Here is an 18,791-nt window from a genome sequence, read left to right as displayed (position 1 = left end):
TATGGACGAAAAGAATTCTTTTCTTTTTATCTTTTTCTAACGTGAAGGCAATTATTTCCAATAAATAATTAAATCCTAAATAATACTTTAAGAGAATTTTTACAATAGATAATTATTTATTATTTAAAAAAATAGTGGAAACATATACATGCATGTGTTAGACAAATCTAGGACTCACAAATTACCAACCAACAAAATAAAAAATCTACATAAACAGAATTTACAATACCCACAGAAGATCAAGAGTATATAACACACCATATATTATAAAGACAAAGAAAAAAAAAAAAACAGAAATACCAACAAATCACAAGTTATAATGTACTTCACGCTTAAATATTTGTAGTATTGGTATCTTAATGTAACTTGAAAAGACATAAACTGAAAACCATCACAAAATATCCAATTGTAAATTCAACGAACAAACAAAAAATTTTAACAAAAAAATATAACTTAAATAAAAATAAATTACATTCTGCATGTAGCGTGGACCGACCACTAAAATTTTAAAAGTATGTAATTATATTTCTGTTCATCTCTACTAGAAATTGTGTGTAACAAAACAAAACCATAATTAAAGTTTCAAAAGATAATAAATGTAACTAAACATTTAAATTTCAAAATATAATAAATTTTCTGATATTGCAAAGTCTTTCTAAAGAAAAATAATAATACAAGGTGATACAATATTTTTATGTAAAAATAATATATTTTCATGTATATATTTAAACTTTACTTATTTCTAATAATCTCAAAATCAATGATTTGTGAGTGAAATAAAATTAATATATTTATAAATTCATTCTTCAAAAATATCAAAGAAAATATACTAATTTTTTAAACTTTCTTAAGAAACATATTAACAGTAAAAATATGTATTTAAATTACCATTTCAAAGATTATTCGGAAAATTGATGCATAGGGAAATTTCTAACTTATACTATTCTGCAACATAATAAATATTTAAAAAGTTAAGAAAAAAACAAGTTAATGCTTAAGAAAAGAAAACAATATACTTATCAAAATTACACAAATTTTTTATTTTTAACAAAAACAAATACATCACATTCCGCGCGTAGCGCGGACCGATCCTAGTATATATAACGATGTCAGGTTGTGCACTTGAAGTCTTGGATTTAATTCATAAAACTGCATTTTTAGTCATTTTCTGATTTGTGTTTAAAAAAAAAAAGTCATTTTCTGATTAAAGGTAGCAGACCAAAATAAATATTTACTGTCAAAAAAATTCAGATCTGGCTCTGCCTACATAGTTAAACATAACCACACGAAACGTGATCATATCCACATACGAGATCTCTTTGCCATCAAAGTTATTTTCATCATAGAAATGGTATAACCAAGTATACCATATGCTTAAAGTACCTTAAGGTGCTAAAGAGAGAGTCCAAAGTAACTACATATGTAAAGCTCTCCTTTTTAACTACCAAACTAGATTTCCACCCGCACAACCGTGCGGGTATATATTTTCACATTTATATACATAGATATTTGTTTTACATAATTATTATATATTTTTAATGTTACTCACATATTTAAATATTTGTATAATTATACCAAATATAATAATTTTATAGTTTTCATACTGTAAATTAAAATCATCACATATATATGTTGCTTATTATATATTTGTCTTATTGAATTTGTGTTTGATTACTAAACTAAAATTTTTAATGCATGAAACAACATATATGAAAACAATTTTGTATTTAATTTATTATAATCATGATCCGTAATTCAAATCGCTAGATTTTTTTAGTAATTTTTTAATGTTTATTAATTTTATATAATAAATTACTGTATATTAAAAACTTTAAGATAAGTTAAATTTTTATACATGTATTATATAGTTTACTAATATTAACTCGTTCTACCAACATATTATATTTTTAGCATAAATATTTTATATTTATGAAAATAAAATATGTTAACTTATCAATTTAAAATAATTTTATCATATTTTGTTCAATATAACATTTTTATTTTAAAATAATAGATATTATTATAAAATTGATAAAATAGGATATAATTTTATTCTTTTAGTAACATTTCATTACTAATTACAAAATTAGTTGAAAATATTTATATTCAATTTATGACAATTAAGATCTTATTATAATCTTTTTCAAGAGATTTGTTAGAATATTATTTTTTTTGTATACTAAAATATTATGTATATTAGCATTAGTGATATACATTTAATATAAAATTTAAATGATGGTCCAAATAAAAATATCACTCATCAAAAAATCATGATTTTTATTTTATTAGAAAACAAATTTGAAAAAAATTAAAATAAAAATAAATATTTATTTATAACAAAATCTTTAAAAATTATTAATAAATATATTTGTGAAATTAATTAATTTCATTTTATTTAAATTTTCGTTTATAAACCAAAACTATATTCAATTTTAATTTCTAATTATATTTTATGATAATTTAAATTAAAACTAACTAATTTTTGAAAGTAAATTTTAAAAGATTCTAAGAAGATTTTAAAAAGATTTTGTTAGAATATTTTAAATATATTCATTTGTTTTTCAAATAAAAAGATAAAGATATTAAAAAATATAATAATGAACTTATGTTAAATATGATATTTTTTAGGAATGGTCCAAACTAAAAAAATCACACATGAAAAGAAGTCATGACTTCTGTTTTAATATATAAGATATTACGTTAGTCAAATTTTGTTAAGTAATTTCGTTACGAAATTTAGCAGAAAACGAAAAATGTGAAAACACAAACAACGACAAATTCTCTTTGTTTTTGGTGAATATAACTGATTTTTCAGGTCCTGATTTGTTTTGTTTTTCTGGACAATGTATTTATTGAAAAGTAATGAAGTTCTAACATAAATTTCTTATTATTCTGAACAACATTTGTTCCTTTGTTTTTGCGTTATTACTTATTAATTAATATGATTTCTTATATATATGCAAAGTTAATACATTTTTCTCTGCCTTTTAGGACTCTTCAAAGGGGTTGTTAATTAAGAAGTAAACATTTGACCAGCATAGAATCCAAGCGACAGCAACAGAACCGCGGCCGCGGGAGCAACCATACCAAGTGTGATTGCTTTCTGGTTATTCTTCATCAAAGCCACATATCCTCCAAGATTCTCCTTGTATGCATTCACGTTTCTTCTGTAACCTTGCTTAACTCCATCACAAACGTTTTCCTTCTCTGTTTCTTTAAGAGCTTTCTCTTTCTCATCCCGCTTGGTCTCTTCCTCTCTTGATGGCTTTGGCAATTGAGCCTTATCTGCATGTTTCTCTACTCCCGCTTCTTTATCTTTTGTTGGCTGTACCTTCTCGGTTTCCTTAGGAACCGGAGGAGGTTTTGCGGTTGTACCCATCGGAGAAGTTTGTTTGCCCATTGGTAGTCTAGGGAGCTTCACAACAAGATTTGCGCCTTCGAATTTAGCACCAATGGAGTCAACATCAATGTTTGCTTGAATAGGAAACTCCTTGCGGAAACGGATCCATTTGTTGGCTCCCGCTGGACGTTCTCCCATCACTCTTACTTTCCTCGTTGTGGTTACTTGCACTTTAAGCTGCTCTTTCCTAAAGCCTGTTATTTTAAGAATCGGTTTACACAATTAAAAAACCGAGAGTAAACCAAAATCATGAAAAATTATGCCAAAGATTTTGTTGAGTAGTAATTAATACCTGGAAGGTAAATGGTGAGAGTTTCGAAGCCTTGTTCAGTTTTCCAATTAAAGATTGGATCAAATTCATCGTAAATGCGATTAACAGTAGCATGATCAGATTTTCTCTCCATCTCTTAGTTTCTTGGTTCGAATTTGGATCTGGAATAAGGATCTTTAGGTTATGTTGATAATTAGAGGGTGCACAGCTATTTCATTATATACTACTGTTCAAATGTTTTTTTTTGCAAGTTGTTTTCTTTGAGATTGGGTTATTCCTTTTCTTTGCCTAACTGTTATGCTCCCCCTCCTTATTGTTTTCCCTTTTATGACACTTCTTACAACTTTATTTCAAATTCTCAAGAAAATAAACAAAAAGGGTTGAAAAATGCTTTGCTTTGTTGGGACGGCGGCTTCATGCAAGAAACAAGCAAAAGGTTTTAATTGTTCAGATTGAACGACCAAAGTTTTTTATTCAGGATGATGCTTTTTCTCAAAAGATTCTCTTAAGTTTAACGTGCACCCAAACCCCAATTTCACACTATAGATGTTCAAAGAGTAAGGGTTTTCATTTAGCCCCTTATGAGTTTATAGATGGTTACATATTTAATGTCAAAAAAATCTAAATAAAATTACAAAAGAAAAACCCAACTACAACACACCAAAAAGAGATTTGTTTTTTCAAAATTTCTGAAATTTACAATTTATCAGTATCAAATTTCGTTGGAAAAAATTGTTTTAAACTAATTTTTAAAATATTGAACTGCAAGTCTGCAACATATGTGATCACAGCCTCTGTTGAAAGCCAGTCCCCCGCATAATTATGCAAGCGAATATTTATATTTTGTTCTTGTTTCTGCTTTGTTACTGTGTGGTAAAATTGTGTTACCATCTGTTTGTGTGTCACATTCTTTTACTCATTTGTTGCCAACACGTTTCCTCGTCTATATATGCTTCTTTTATTCTATTAAAAAAAAAAGAGATGATGTATCATAGATATGGATGATACGATTCATCACCAAAATAGTGAAAAGCTAACTTTAAATAAATAAAAAATATATCTACTAATAATAGCAATTTCAATTAATTGCAAAGGTTGTGAATCCACTTATGTTGAAAGATTGTGTCTTTTGAAAAAGAAGTGTAAATGGTTGTGTCTTTTCTAAAAGTTCTATGTTGTAAGGTTGTGTCTTTTCAAATTAATTCCTAAGGTTGTGTCTTTTCCAATTAATTCCTAAGGTTGTGAACTTCACTTATGTTGAAAGGTTGTATCTTTTGAAAAAGATGTGTAGAGGGTTGTGTCTTTTCTAAAAATTATATGTTGTAAGGTTGTGTCCTTCTAAAAATTGTCTAAAAGTTGTGACTATTCATAAGTATTTTTTAAAAAGTGAAAAGTTGTGAGTATTAGAAGAATGCGACTATTCAGATTGAAGGGTTGTGACTATTCAAATAGATTTTAAAAAATCTATAAATAGTCTCTCCCATGCATTTTTCAAATTTAAATTTTCACTAATCTACTAATAATAATAAAATGATGGAAAAAAAGTTCTAAACAGTTACATGGATACAGATTTTTAAAAGACATTCAAATGAAACGTTATAAACAAAAAATATTAGGAAGAGTTACGTGTTTGGATAGCTAAAAATCCAAAACGAAATAATGAAATCATTAGTCTTAAATTTTTTATACTAGATGAAAATGTTTGTTTTCCACACATACAAATTTGTTTATATCCATTCATGTTATTGCGTGATTTTCCTGATATTGTTGCTATTGTTAAACCAATCACAATTTGATATTAAGACGTACGAAACTTTAAATATCAGGAAAATATTGTATATGTTGGTGATTGTAGTATTTACAAATGAACTATTACAACTATGATAAACAATTGTAACTATTCATAATGGTAAACTTTGGTGATGAACCATTGCAACTTTTGGTGTGGTTTACTAATCATTGCAACCTTTTACTCTTTATATAAAGGGTTGTGAAATTGTGTGTATTGCCAAATCATAATTAAAAATCTTGAAGAAACAAATCAAACACAAAATTTTATTTGTTATTCATGTATCTCTTAATTAGCAAACCGGCTTTTTTTTGTTAACCGTTGATGTTATCATTTTATATAGGAAAAAATTGCATCTAATTGTGAGGCTTGATTAAATTCTACAATCAAACGGACAAGATTTAGTTTTCTATAAGAAAATGACGTCTTCGTTTATTAAAGCAAAGAACATCTTTTATCATTCCCGAACCAACTCCTTCCCTCGAATAACAATGGCACCTCTCTTTTTTTTAACGAATATAATCGTGATTCAAAAACTAATAATCTTGGTTCAAAAAGACTTTGCCATCGTGATTCAATGTTTGATGTCCTCAATTTCAGAAAATATGTATATTTTGTAAAAGCATCCAATCCAGATTTTTGAGTTTATATCTCTACATAATCGTGATTCAAAACTAATAATCCATGTCGCTCTATCTCCACATCTAAAAGGTACTTTTCTAAATTGTATTTTCATCCATATTAAGAGAGAGACACTGGGTATCATTTACAACTTTGAAAATTGTTTCATTCAGCAAAAATTACAAGCGAAGGGTATCATTTTTTTAACAATAATTTTATATATAAAGTGTAACATTATATATATGTATTCGCTTCTTACTAATTTTACTTCTGATGAATAGATTTCTCACTACATTCACCTTAAACCTTGTCATAAGAATGTGTTTTTTTAGTGCACCAAGAATGTGTCTTTTATCATAATTTTTGTAGAAGTTATCTTTTTTTTTTTATCTAAAAAGATGTGTTTTTTTACATTTTAAAAACTGCATAATTTTTTTTAACGATCCTCAAAATGTAGTGGAAGTATTTTAAATTTGACACATTATTCTTATATAGCAGTTAAAAAAAAGACATATTACTCTTATATAATATGTTAAATTAATAAATATTATATATAAATGTGTCCCAATACGTATGGAACATTAAACTACGTAAAACCATACATGCAATGCAATTCAGTACATCACCGCCTAATACCTTTATAATTTTTAACTACTAAAATCAAAAGGTTTAGTGCATTCATTCGAGCATGGAAACGTTTACTTACATGGTGACAACAAAACTGCACTTGTTATTTATGCACATGAACTTTTTTATTTTTTGTGTCAACATGCACATGCAGTTTAATATGTGAAAGCTTACTTTCACAACTTTTCGTTGGTAACCGTCAATCCAGAAAAATTAAAGACATGCAGTACAAAAACAATTTCAAGTACACGCTTGATCTTCTTTAAACAAAACATGATTATCTATGATTTTAATCACCTTAATGTAACAAGAGTTTCACTTTTACAGATTTATTCACAATAAAACCATTCATGTAAATCCACTCACGCTAGCTTATACATTTATTAAATTCTCATGCCAAAAGATAATTGTTTTCAGAAAACATGCATGTGAAATATAAAACATGTAAGGTTGTGTCTTTTCAACATAAAACTACTGAAATTATAAAATTTTGTTTAAATATATCTTTTCATCATAAAAATGTATATTTAAATCCTTAAGATGTGTTTATAATTATTTAAAAGTAATCCCAATTAATATTAAAATTGTGTCTTTTCAATACGTAACTATTGAAAAGAATTGTAAAAAATGTTTAGATTATTCGTCATAAGAACGTTTCCCCACATCCAAAGGTTATGTGTTTTTCATTATTTAAAATTTAGGGTAAAGAATCAAGTCTTTTCATTGTAATTTGTATATGTTTTAAGTAGGTTTTCATAAAACATTAGGGTGCTTTTTTAATGATGTGTCTATTTAAAATATATTGTAAATGTACCATTTTAAAATAATTACTTATAATCTGAAAAGTTATGACTATTCATTAGTTATGTACATTAGGGTGCTTTTTTAATGATGTGTCTATTTCATGTCCATGAGTTTTTATGATTGAATATAGTTATAGATGAACATTGGTTTTTGAGAATTGCATTACTTTTTAAAAAGTTGTTAAAATGTTTAAAATACGTCTTTTTTTTTGGTTAAAGGCTTATAATTAATAAGGATATGATTCATCATAAAAAATTGTATTTCTTAAAAAATAATTGTCACAATGTCTAAAATGTATATTTTCTCTAAATAATGTCAAAGTTGCAACTTTTCATCTAAACAAGGTGTCTTTTCATCTCAAAGTGGGATTGCTTTAAAAATATTGGTTTTATTTAAGTAATGTGTTAGTTTATATAATAAGTATTGGTATTTTATAAGAACTCTCCCAAAAATTAAAAAAAAAATATTATAAATGAGACGGTCATATTAACGTAAATCAACATATATTTATTACAATATTCAATTTTCTGAATATTCATTTTCAATAAATAAAGCAGGTAGATAAATATACAAAATAACAATTACCAACATATAAATTATAATTGTTTAAAATTATAAACTAATAATTTTAATATTATGTCTTAAATAGGAAAAAAAATTATATATCATGCAAAAAAAATTGCATTTTGTTCAAAAAGTGGTTGAAGATAACTATCATGTGAAAAATGTATGAAAAAACTTAAAAAGGATGAAAACACAATTGTATGCAATATGTCTTTTGATAAAAAATTAAAGGGAACATTAATGTTTATAAAAAATATATATATATATATATATGAATACTTTGTAAATTATATTTTAATCATCAAAATTAAATTTAATTATTTATATAATTTAATTTTTTTATCAGACATATAAAATTATAAATTATAGATTATAAAATATTTTTTATAAAATGAGTTCCCGTGCGATATCGCACGGGCTTTTTGCCTAGTATATATAGGGCAATTCCTAAAATAGTCATTTTAAAACTTTTGTCACAAAAATAATCTTAAAAAATGACCAAAATAGTTTTTTTTTATTTTGAAATTTTTAATATTTATTTATTTTATATTTTTTTAAATTTGAAACTCTATCCTAAAACCAATCCCTTAATTCCAAACATAAGTCCAGATTAGTTAATTATAGAATAAAAATGTACTTTTACCTTTTGATTTTTTGAACAAAAACTTAAAAATGTCATCATAGGAAATTTCTCTATATATATCGTGCAAGCAAACCGGGTGGTGTTAAATGCACTTTAAATCACTCTAGATCTCCGAAGACATGCAAATACACCAATTCCCTGGAAAATAGTAAAGCATCGCTTAGCTTTACATACAGTCTAAATAGAGATTAGTACTTAGAAGAAAGAGTAAACAACCTGAGTGATCAAGTATCATGGGACTGATCATTCTGGATGAAGTTCAACGCCTGTTCCTTTGAAATAACTTTTACAATACTCGCATTATTCTTATGAAACACTCCATACATCTTATCAGCAACTTTCACTAGCTCCGGACGAAAAGTTGTGGTTATGAACTGCGTGCTTACGCTGTCATCAGCTAAACCACGAATCATGTCTGATAAAATTGTTTGGTTAAGAAATCATCATAATTCCATGCACAGCATGCTACTGAGGCAGAGAGGAGCGAGTTTTTGTGCATGTGTGAGAAAGTTGAAGTAAAAGATTATATATAAAAAGGATAGATAAGAAAGGATACTGCCGACAGCAGTTCGATACTGAGTATCAAGTGCCGCATCAATCTCATCAAAGAGATAGAACGGTGCAGGATCGCATTTCTGGATGGCAAATATTAATGCAAGAGCAACAACGGTCTTTTGTCCTCCCGACAACTGTTTCATTGACCGTGTCTCCCCTTGACCAGTAAACGACACCTACCACACAAATCCCAAATGTGATCAGCCTGAAAAACTAGATAAGTCTTTTTTTTTAATATCTAGTGTCGACGATTCTTTCTGTACCTTCACTGTTATACCATCGTATTTCTCAACCCTTCTCTCTGTAGCAGCTTCACCACACCCATCTTCGTCATCATGATCACGGTCCTGTGATGTCCACATAATTTTAGTTACCCATTTGACAATGTAAACTCACAAGGGACTAAATTAAATAAAAGATGGAGGAGTGGAAAAAGAGTGTTATCAAGGAAAGCAGAAGCATGCCTTTTTTTTCGTCTTCTTCAGCATGACAAGGTGACCATGTCCACCTTGCACAAGCTGAGAGAATATTTCCCGGAAGTGAAATGAAACCATTTTGTAAGTACGTTCTATAGATTCGTCTTTCTGCTGATCCAGAACTGTAATCAGTTCTTTTATTTTCTGAAAGAAAGTCAAATGTGTCAGTTAACTTTGTACTTTCTACATAGAATTCAGTAAGGAGTATGACGCCTACCTCATCTGCTTCATCAAGCTCAGCTTTCCGTTTCTGAAGTTCTTCTCGCTGTTCTGTGAAATTTACATATTGATCAAGCGCTTTCTTGTTAACATGGCTGAACTGTTGCAGCTGTTCACTGCACCCGTGTAGCATCTTCTGCAGCTCCTTTATATTTTTTTGTTTATACCTAAAATATACCATAGCTTATAAATATCATAGGACTCTTAGGAGAAAAAATCAAACAAAGCTCAAACATACATGTCAAAAGATTCGGATGAAAATGGACCCAATCCCATAATCTTCTTCCTATACTCTTCTTGCTTAGAAAGGAGTGTGTTACGAAGGCTGAATAGTTCCTCCAACTTTTTATTTGCATCTTGCACTTTCATCTCACAGTCATCTTGCAATGTCTGAGAGAACAAGAAATCGTGTCAGATACCTTATAGGAATAACGATATTCTCTTAATCTACAGATTGTATTATTACCTTTAACTTCTCCTTCTTATCTTTAATTTTCTTGACCTGCTTAGTCTTCTCATCAATGCTTCGACAGAGACCTAAACCCGTGAAATGGCATTGAGTCTACTAGGCCAAATAGTAAAAGAAACTTAAGAAAATGTCAAGCAATGTAGATAAGAGTGTTTGGGGCTCACCTTGGAGCTCGTTTGTGAACTCTTTAACCAATAGTTTTGCATCATCAAGTTCTTGTGTTTCTAAGCCAGCTGAACTAGGCAAACTATAATCGTCGATGGAAGCTATAGTAGCATGTAACTCATCTATTCTCCTCTTTAAGTTGGTAGACAAATTAGTCTCCAACTCTGCTTTTCTTGTCTCTGTCTGTTTGTAAATCAGACATAAATTAGAAATTAACACAAAAGAGAAAGCAAACATTCAAACTATTTTGTCTAACCTCAATCCGATCTGTCTTGAATGCAATAAGTTTGTCCTTAAGATCCTCAATTTCTGGGTTTAATCGTGATAATTCTTCCGTTTCTTCTGGGGTAAGGTGATCCACAAGTTCCGTGGCCATTTCAGCTTCCTTCATGGCCATGCTAGATCTTAACTGCTCCATTTGTATTCTAACATCACCTAGTGATTTCTCCTGCAAACAGGTGAACAAATATATTATGTTTCACACTGAAAGCTGCTAAAAAAATGAATCAAAAGAGAGAGAAAAAAAAGCATCAAAAGAATGACCTTATGTTCAAGGGCTATATGTATAGCATGTTTCTGCTTAGTCTCGTTAGCTATCTCTTGCTTCAGTTGCTCCACCTGTAATCTGCTATGCTTCCAGTCTGATTCAAGTCTCTGCTGCTCAGTAACAATCTGTGTGATCTGCTGATCTATCAGTGAGAAATGTTAAGTAGAATGCTTTGACTTGAGAAAGAAAAAGAAAAAAAAAATAACACAATTAAACCAAAGTAAATTATGGAAAGGATATCTTGCAGCTGTCTTCTAACATCCTCCAACACCTTCTCCTTCGTATCTATAGACTTCATATTTTGTATAATGGTATTCATTAATCTCAATTTCGACCGCCTGTGGTCATAAAATCCACCGGTCATGCCACCCTTCCCGCTCACCTGGTCACCTGTCATGGCACACCAGAACGTTATCACATACATGTCAAATGGGAAGCGTAGTCAATATAAATGCATTTTTTCAGTTCCAACCTTCTAAAGTTATGCAATCCAAGCCATCACTCTTAGCAACTCTTGTTGCTACATTCAGATCTTGACATACAACTGTTCTACCAAAAACCTACATCAAGACAAGGAAAATATATAATGACACTATCGAAAATAATAAGCAGAACTGCTCCATTTAAGATGTATACAAACCTAAATAAGAGGGCTTTAACAGAAAAAGCACATAGTTTAGATCAGAAGGTGACAAGAAATAGTTTACGTGAGAGAGCAAAAGAAGCACCTGGCCAAATGCTGGTGCAAATTTGGAGTCGAACTTCAATCTCCTCAGCAGTGGTATTGCATCAGAATATTGTGGATAGTTTACATGAGGTGCATTTAGCCGATTCAGCGGCATGAAGGTCACACGTCCACCCTTTCGAGAATTCAGGTGTTTAATTATCTTGGTTGAAATGTCGTCATTCTCAACTACTACGTGAAATAGGCTGCAGATTAAAAGAGAAAATTATAAGCCAGAGATAGTAAACTGAGTGAACATTATAGTAAGTTTCAAGCATACCTGTTACCAGCAGTGACTTCAACTGCGGTGAAAAACTTCTCATCGCAATCAACCAGCTCAACAAGTGGACCAAAAACTCCATTGATCTTATGCTCAGAGCAAATCCGTTTGATAGAGATCAGTCCTCGCCTTACATCCTGAGACAATGAAACAGCTGAAATTACTTCAAACTAGCAGAGACGTATCTAAGGTGAAGGGCCCAATCAATCTATATTACTCACTCCTGGAGTTGCATGATCAAGATTTTTCTTTGCCCTTTCAAGTTCCATTTTCAACTTGTCAATTTCAGAAGATAGTTGACTTTCTTCTCCCCATTTTTCCCTGGATTAACATATCTTTTGTTATACTGGAGAAATTTCTACTATACTTGTGACAGCAATATTTACCTTCTTTTTCTATGTTCTTCATCCCTCTCCCTCTTTTTAGTACTGAATTGTTCATGGGACTTGGAAATGTGAGTATCCAGTTCACTAATTTCAACTTCATGGTTCTTGATGTGTGCATCACGCTCCTTCAAATCAGTATTGAGGCGAAAAATTTCATCCTGAAGTTTTTGCTCCTACAATAGACGAAACATGTTATATATCACCAATCATATCAAACTGATTGCATTTATATCAGCTGCTAAACATAATAGAGATATTCAAATGTTATAGAACAAAAGATTGGGCAAAGTTTCCATATAAAATAATGCAAACTCACTTGATACATAGTTGAGTCTAGAACACGCATGAGATCTTTAATTTCTTTCCGGAGCCATTTGTCTCTAGTAGCCTTATCTGAGAACTGAGTTGCACGACCCTGTTTCTGATAAAGAATATTAAGCTTCTTCTCCAGCTCCATGATTCTTTAAGAGAAAAAAAAATTAGTTGTCAAAGTAAGAGGACTCTTATTTAAAAACGAAAACACAAAAAGGTTTCCAATCTGTATCTATTGCTACATACAACCCACTCATTTTCAGTAGATAAAAAGCTAATTTTCTTGACACTACACGCCTACCTTTTGGTCGTTTGCTTCTCCTTGTCAACTTGACTTTCATATAAAGGAGTAATCACCTCTAGTTCCTTCAAAGAATCCTGCATTTCTCTTTCCACCATACTAATTTGCTCAAGTGCATCATTCTGAAAGGCATAATACTTCATTAGTACATATTAGCTACAAATATATAGAAAACTGACATATTTAAATGCATACTTATGTACACTTCTTTCCCAAAGATTTTATAAAAAAAAAGTGACTGAGTATCAGCTTGTGTGATCACATGTGAAGCAATCAAATACCTTTGACTGGATATTTCCAGCAATCCGTTCCTTTAAATCATTCTCATCAAGCTCAAGTTTTGTCTTCTTCTTTATAGCTTCAGTTTTTAGTGCTTCAACAGTTTCTTTCTTTTTGTTCATTGTCTGAAGCTCCTTTGTCAGTCCTGCCAGCGACTCATCTAAGCTCCTGCACTCGTCCTGGGCCTTCTCAACTCTGTCATACATTTTTGTAGACTCTTCGGATGCTTTAGTTCTTTCAGCTTCAGTCTGGACCATGACATAAAACGCCCAGATGTAGAAAAAAGTAAGCCTAAGTGATGAGTGAACCGATAATATAATAAAAGCTGAGAGTCTGCCAGAACTCAATAAAACATTAAAATTTGAGTAGCAACAGAACTACCTATAAAACTAGAAAGACAATACTGAAAACATATCCCTAAATTTATTGGTTCACCTGTTCCAGTTTCTCCCTAGTATCGTGAAGCTCTTTTTCATAAATGGTGTATTCGAGTGATTTTCTCTGCTTATCAAGTTGTTGGTATTTTCTGAGTTCTTCTTTCTCTTCGTCCAGTTCCCTTAGTTTTTCATCCAAGTATTGGACAGCTTCGATGATATGATTTCGTTTAATCCCTGTGAGACAAGTCATGCGACTATATGTATTAGATTTTCGAGATACCCATGCATGCACGAGAAATAATGAAGGAGGTTCCAGTATTACTGCAGTGCACACTGATAACTTGCCTGTATCCTGCATAACTTTCAAACTCTCACAGCGTTTCTCCTCATAAACACGGGTACCACCAATCTCTTTTAGCAGATCTAGCCGTTCTGAATCTTTCATCATTGTCAACGAGGCTATCTACAAACGTACATTTGTTAAAGCCCACATTGTATCTTCTCTAATGTTCTTAGCAACACACAAGAATAACCCAAGAATATTTTCTCTTGCAGGAGCATACCTTTCCTTGTTGAACAACATAGTAACGATTAGAACGAGAAAATCCAGCACTCTCCAGTAAATCCATAACTTCATTTTTTCTGCAAATTTTGTTTAAAATTAAAATTTCACCAATCCACGAAATAGAGCAATTAATGGAAAACTTATAGAAGAGTTACGAACGTAATGTGTTTCCCGTCCAAGAAATATTCATCCTTCTTCAGACCAATAGCTCGGCGCAAGCGAATTTCATCTTTATCAACCTAGTGGAGAAGCATAAGCCAAAGATCAGACAACAAATGAACTGTTTAGATTTTTAAAGGTTTTTTGTTTCTTGCAAACTTCAGATTTTTAAAGGTGCGGCAAATATATATTACTCATAATTTGAAAATATCAATTATGAACTATTACAGGGATGCGGTTGTCAGAATTATCAAAGACAATCTCCACGAACGCAGATCCAACTTGATGACCAACACCTTCCTGTCCAATACAAAGCTCGTAGTTAAACAATTTGCAGGATACCTAGCTATAGCACCAAATGCACTCAAGAGTCAACAGAGCAAACTTAAGGACATACATGGAGTAACGCATTCCTATCTTCATTACGCAGATTTTGGAAGATGTCACTCAATACAAAACGAATTGCTGCATTTGAAACCAAGAATTCAATGAGAATCAAAAACTGGAGATGTTTTCTTTACATACAAGGAAACACACATGTGTGAGAGAAAAGGTAAATAATAGAGGATGATGAAGAAGCTCAATCTAACCATGGAAAAAGTTACTTTTCCCAGACCCATTTGCCCCAACTGAAACAGATTAGAAGAAGTGATCATCAGTGTCAGCGACAAGTTTAGACTCTACAAAAAAAAACATAGGTACAACAATTAACACCAAGGACATATCATTTATCAAACGTGTAGATCCATGAACATTACCAACACAGTTAACTTTGCGGCTGAAATCCTCAGTAGCAGTTTGCTCATTGTAACTCTTGAAACCTTCGATTATAACCTTGCATGCCAAAATCAAAACCCGAGAAGAAATTCAGTAGAGATTATATAGCAGATGAAAAGCAGTTCCTAATACAATTTTAGAGGGAGGGAATGTCACCAGCTTGATGTACATGGCGAAAGGTCACACTAGCTACTCCCCACCTATCGAAGTAGAAAAAAGATGGATTAAACTCCACCTAATTTCGGAAGTTGAACTCTAGGGTTTTCTAGCCATACGACGAAGCAAATGACCGGGAAAAAGATCAGCCACAGAAATCATATATTTATAAATATATACACGTTTCCTTTAATCTGTACTTTATTCATTCGGATTATTTTGTATATTGGAATCAGCCGGTCCACGCTTATTGAAGGCCCAAGTCCAAAACTAAAAAGTGTGCCCTGTTTTTTTTTTTTAATAAATACTACTGTTTTACATTAGGTACAAAAGCAAAAAAAAAAAGAAAAAAAAACAGAGTAGGATATCATCAGAAGACAGAGTATGTTATCATCAAAATCAGAATTTTGAAAAAGAACACAAATAAAAGATCCAACGAGAACGTGATCTTCATCGTCAAGGTTTTGTGATAAAGCATCTGGAACAAGATTAAGGATCATATTCACTAAAACTAAAAGAAAGAGAACGAGACTTCTTACTAATCACAAGCAAATAACCGAAGGTTAATGATTGATGACACCAATTTAGCAATTTGTAAAAGTTATAAACCCTTGTTTTGACGGAGACCATTAGTAGTCAGTGTTTTCAAAACGGGATCGATCCGATGGTTAGACCCAGTGGCGAACCCAGGAAATTTTTTTACCTGGGTCATAATTCAAATTCATTTAAACATTAAACCCAATTAAAACAAATAATGATTTTATATAAAAAAAGATGACAAATATCTGTGAATGCTGAGGTTCGAACTAGGGAAAGGGGGTCACTGGGTTCAAACTATAACCAACTGAGCCAACATCCAATACGTAAACAAGCTTACAAATTAACGTTTTATTTTTAACCTGTGTCAGTTGCACCCCCACCCATCTACGTAGGTCCGCCTCTGGTTAGACCAGGTTCGACTGTGAACCGGTCATGTAGCATGTAGCAGGGTAGAGTTTAATAAATGGTTTGATCATAGATAATTAGATTGGGTCTCAAAGCTATTAAACTGAATAAAAATCATTAAACTATCAAAAATTCATAAACCAACTATATAAACAAAAAAATAGTTTATATATACAATATTTTATATATGATATTATTTATATACTAATTATATATCATATTTACTAATATTACTTTAAATTCATATAGTATTAAAATATATTGAGCCAAATTATTAAACCTGGCCGAGTCAAACCATATTGAACCATGAACCAAATATTTTTCGGTTCAGCTTCCGATCCGATTTTAAATTGTAAATATAAACTATTCTTTGAGTAATGACTCAAATATTCACAAATCTCAAATTTGAATAATGGAATAATCTTTTGATGTTAAAAAAAGAGACATCTACCTGAGCAAAAAAAAAAAACTAGTCTATCAATACACACTAGGTGAGGGCTCATACCTTGTCAAAACTTTTCATAAATTCAAATCAATCCATTTAGTAAATGGAAGTTGGTAAAAAATATGTAGTCGATGTAGGAGATGGGTTTCACCCCACTCTAAACCTGATTTGTATCGGGACTAGTCAAAAAACCTATTAAGATGTAGAAGAATGAAGGCCCATCGCAAAACCTATGGTAAAGGATGACTTAACACGTTTGATTAATGATTTCCTTTTCAATGGTATCATTGCGAAATGACTAATTGACACAAACATATGTCTCATCCCGAAGAAGGAGAAGCATACTAAACTCAATTTAGTTCAATCAGTCTCTGTAATGAGCTATAAAATAATATCAAAAGTCTCTTATACCAAAGGCCGAAGAAAGTGTTGCCAAACCGAATATCTGAAACCATGTCAGCCTTTGCTGTTGGATGATAGAAATTTGATAATGTAATGATTGCACATGAGATGTTTCATGCTTTACGTACAAACCCATGCGGAAAAACAAGCGAATGGCTATTTGTACCTCAAATGCAGAGTAGAGGATGAATCCTTTAACATGCTACTTTTAAGTGTCCCTTAGCTATACAAACATGGGCCCTAGTAGAAACACCTTCCTCCCCATTAGTATTCCACAGTTCGAGTGCATATGCAAATACAGATTATCTCTTTTAGTGTAAGAACAACATTGAAGATCTGGAAATGGTTAGAAACTCTTACTCATGGATAATTTGATATATATATGTGGAAAAAGCAAAATGATAAATCATTTAGAGGAATCAACATGGATCCCTTGGAGACGGGTAGACATGGGGAATTAGAATACCAAACATGGCCTGAGGCTAATATTATAAGGATGGAAGTGCATGAGGAACAACATAATATCTATCCAAGCCAAGAGATTTGTACAGTTGATGGATTATGGAAACATAACTCATTCTTAATGGTTGTGAATGTGTTTGGAAATGATCTACATGGCAAATTCAACTTCTGGGAGCTAAGAATCAAATGAGAAGAGTGTCATTGATACATGTAGAGCCTGAGGCTCTTTCTTAGACTACGGATTGCATGCTACAATTATTGTTGTGACAACATTTTGGTACTAATTGATACAAGAGACCGAAGCGTGCAAGGGCAAAGCAGGTTAATATTTGTTGGGCATGTCATAGTAATATTATTACTTATAATTTTCTATACAAAATCATTACAACTTTGGTGTATGAGATGGCAAATGTTGAGAATGCACTCCTAATAATTCAAGTTCGATGCTTACTTATATCTTATTTACATATTATAGCAATATGCACACATTAGATATTATTTTTGCCCTTGTAAGCATGACCAAACTTCTTAACGAAGTTAAATGAGCTATAAGATTAAAAAGTTAACGATATTATTTGTAGATTTCTCTATTGTTTAACGTCTTTGTTTTGGAAACAACATGTGATATTCATTATCTAAGATATCAAGAGCATATCATACAGATTTGTATTATGTTGGTTGTTTTATTCTGGTTTGGTTTGTTAAACAATGTCAAACTTGAATAATAGACTAAAGATAATCCTATATCTTTCCTAGTAGACCCATTGGAAGACTTATCATACAAAAGTGATAAAACAAATATATTTTTGTTTTGTCATTTGATTTTTTTTTCTTTTTTTTTTGTTATTTCACATTTGGATTAATGAAGGGTCCTACACCGCTGGAAGTTCCACAAAACAAAAAATCAGACAGATAGAAATTCAGGAGCTTTGATAAGCAAACGATTGGTGGGTTACTGTCGAGAAGAGAACTCCAAAAATGACTTTCTTCCAAACATCAGTTGCGTCATGTGTGGCCCAAATTTTTATTTTTAGTTATTTAGTTTTAGAAAAAAGACCAAAATCTCAAATT

At 31.0% G+C, this 18,791-nt stretch overlaps 2 protein-coding genes across 4 annotated transcripts; both read right to left on the bottom strand.

The window, feature by feature from the left end:
• Positions 1-2,858: 2,858 nt before the first annotated feature.
• Positions 2,859-3,936, bottom strand: LOC106443717 (inactive protein RESTRICTED TEV MOVEMENT 2). The gene is made up of 2 exons (XM_013885266.3): positions 3,693-3,936; positions 2,859-3,594 (listed from the first exon to the last, which is right to left on the bottom strand). The coding sequence occupies exons 1-2, from the start codon at positions 3,802-3,804 to the stop codon at positions 3,014-3,016; spliced, it is 693 nt and encodes a 230-aa protein (XP_013740720.1). The 5' UTR covers positions 3,805-3,936; the 3' UTR covers positions 2,859-3,013.
• A 4,738-nt stretch (positions 3,937-8,674) lies between these two features.
• Positions 8,675-15,625, bottom strand: LOC106438418 (structural maintenance of chromosomes protein 3). Of its 3 annotated transcripts, none has more exons than XM_048775910.1 (29): positions 15,467-15,622; positions 15,292-15,367; positions 15,124-15,162; positions 14,931-14,998; positions 14,762-14,833; positions 14,534-14,613; positions 14,373-14,451; positions 14,155-14,272; positions 13,868-14,043; positions 13,435-13,680; positions 13,154-13,275; positions 12,857-13,001; positions 12,541-12,713; positions 12,376-12,475; positions 12,155-12,291; positions 11,879-12,080; positions 11,623-11,710; positions 11,391-11,540; positions 11,147-11,298; positions 10,860-11,051; positions 10,603-10,786; positions 10,436-10,506; positions 10,208-10,359; positions 9,968-10,136; positions 9,739-9,894; positions 9,538-9,621; positions 9,276-9,450; positions 8,936-9,134; positions 8,675-8,857 (listed from the first exon to the last, which is right to left on the bottom strand). In XM_048775910.1, exons 1-28 carry the CDS (start codon positions 15,479-15,481, stop codon positions 8,944-8,946), a joined length of 3,612 nt encoding a protein of 1,203 aa, XP_048631867.1. In that variant the 5' UTR covers positions 15,482-15,622; the 3' UTR covers positions 8,675-8,857; positions 8,936-8,943. The 3 variants fall into 3 exon arrangements, with proteins under 3 accessions (XP_048631867.1, XP_048631868.1, XP_048631866.1); XM_048775911.1 differs by having other exon boundaries at positions 15,124-15,213; positions 15,467-15,536; XM_048775909.1 differs by having other exon boundaries at positions 13,868-14,272; positions 15,467-15,625.
• Between the last annotated feature and the right edge of the window lie 3,166 nt (positions 15,626-18,791).

This window comes from Brassica napus, chromosome A3 (assembly GCF_020379485.1).
Source record: "Brassica napus cultivar Da-Ae chromosome A3, Da-Ae, whole genome shotgun sequence".
NCBI lineage: Eukaryota > Viridiplantae > Streptophyta > Magnoliopsida > Brassicales > Brassicaceae > Brassica > Brassica napus.
Note: the sequence above shows the minus strand (reverse complement) of the source record. Positions and strands in the feature narration are given on the sequence as shown.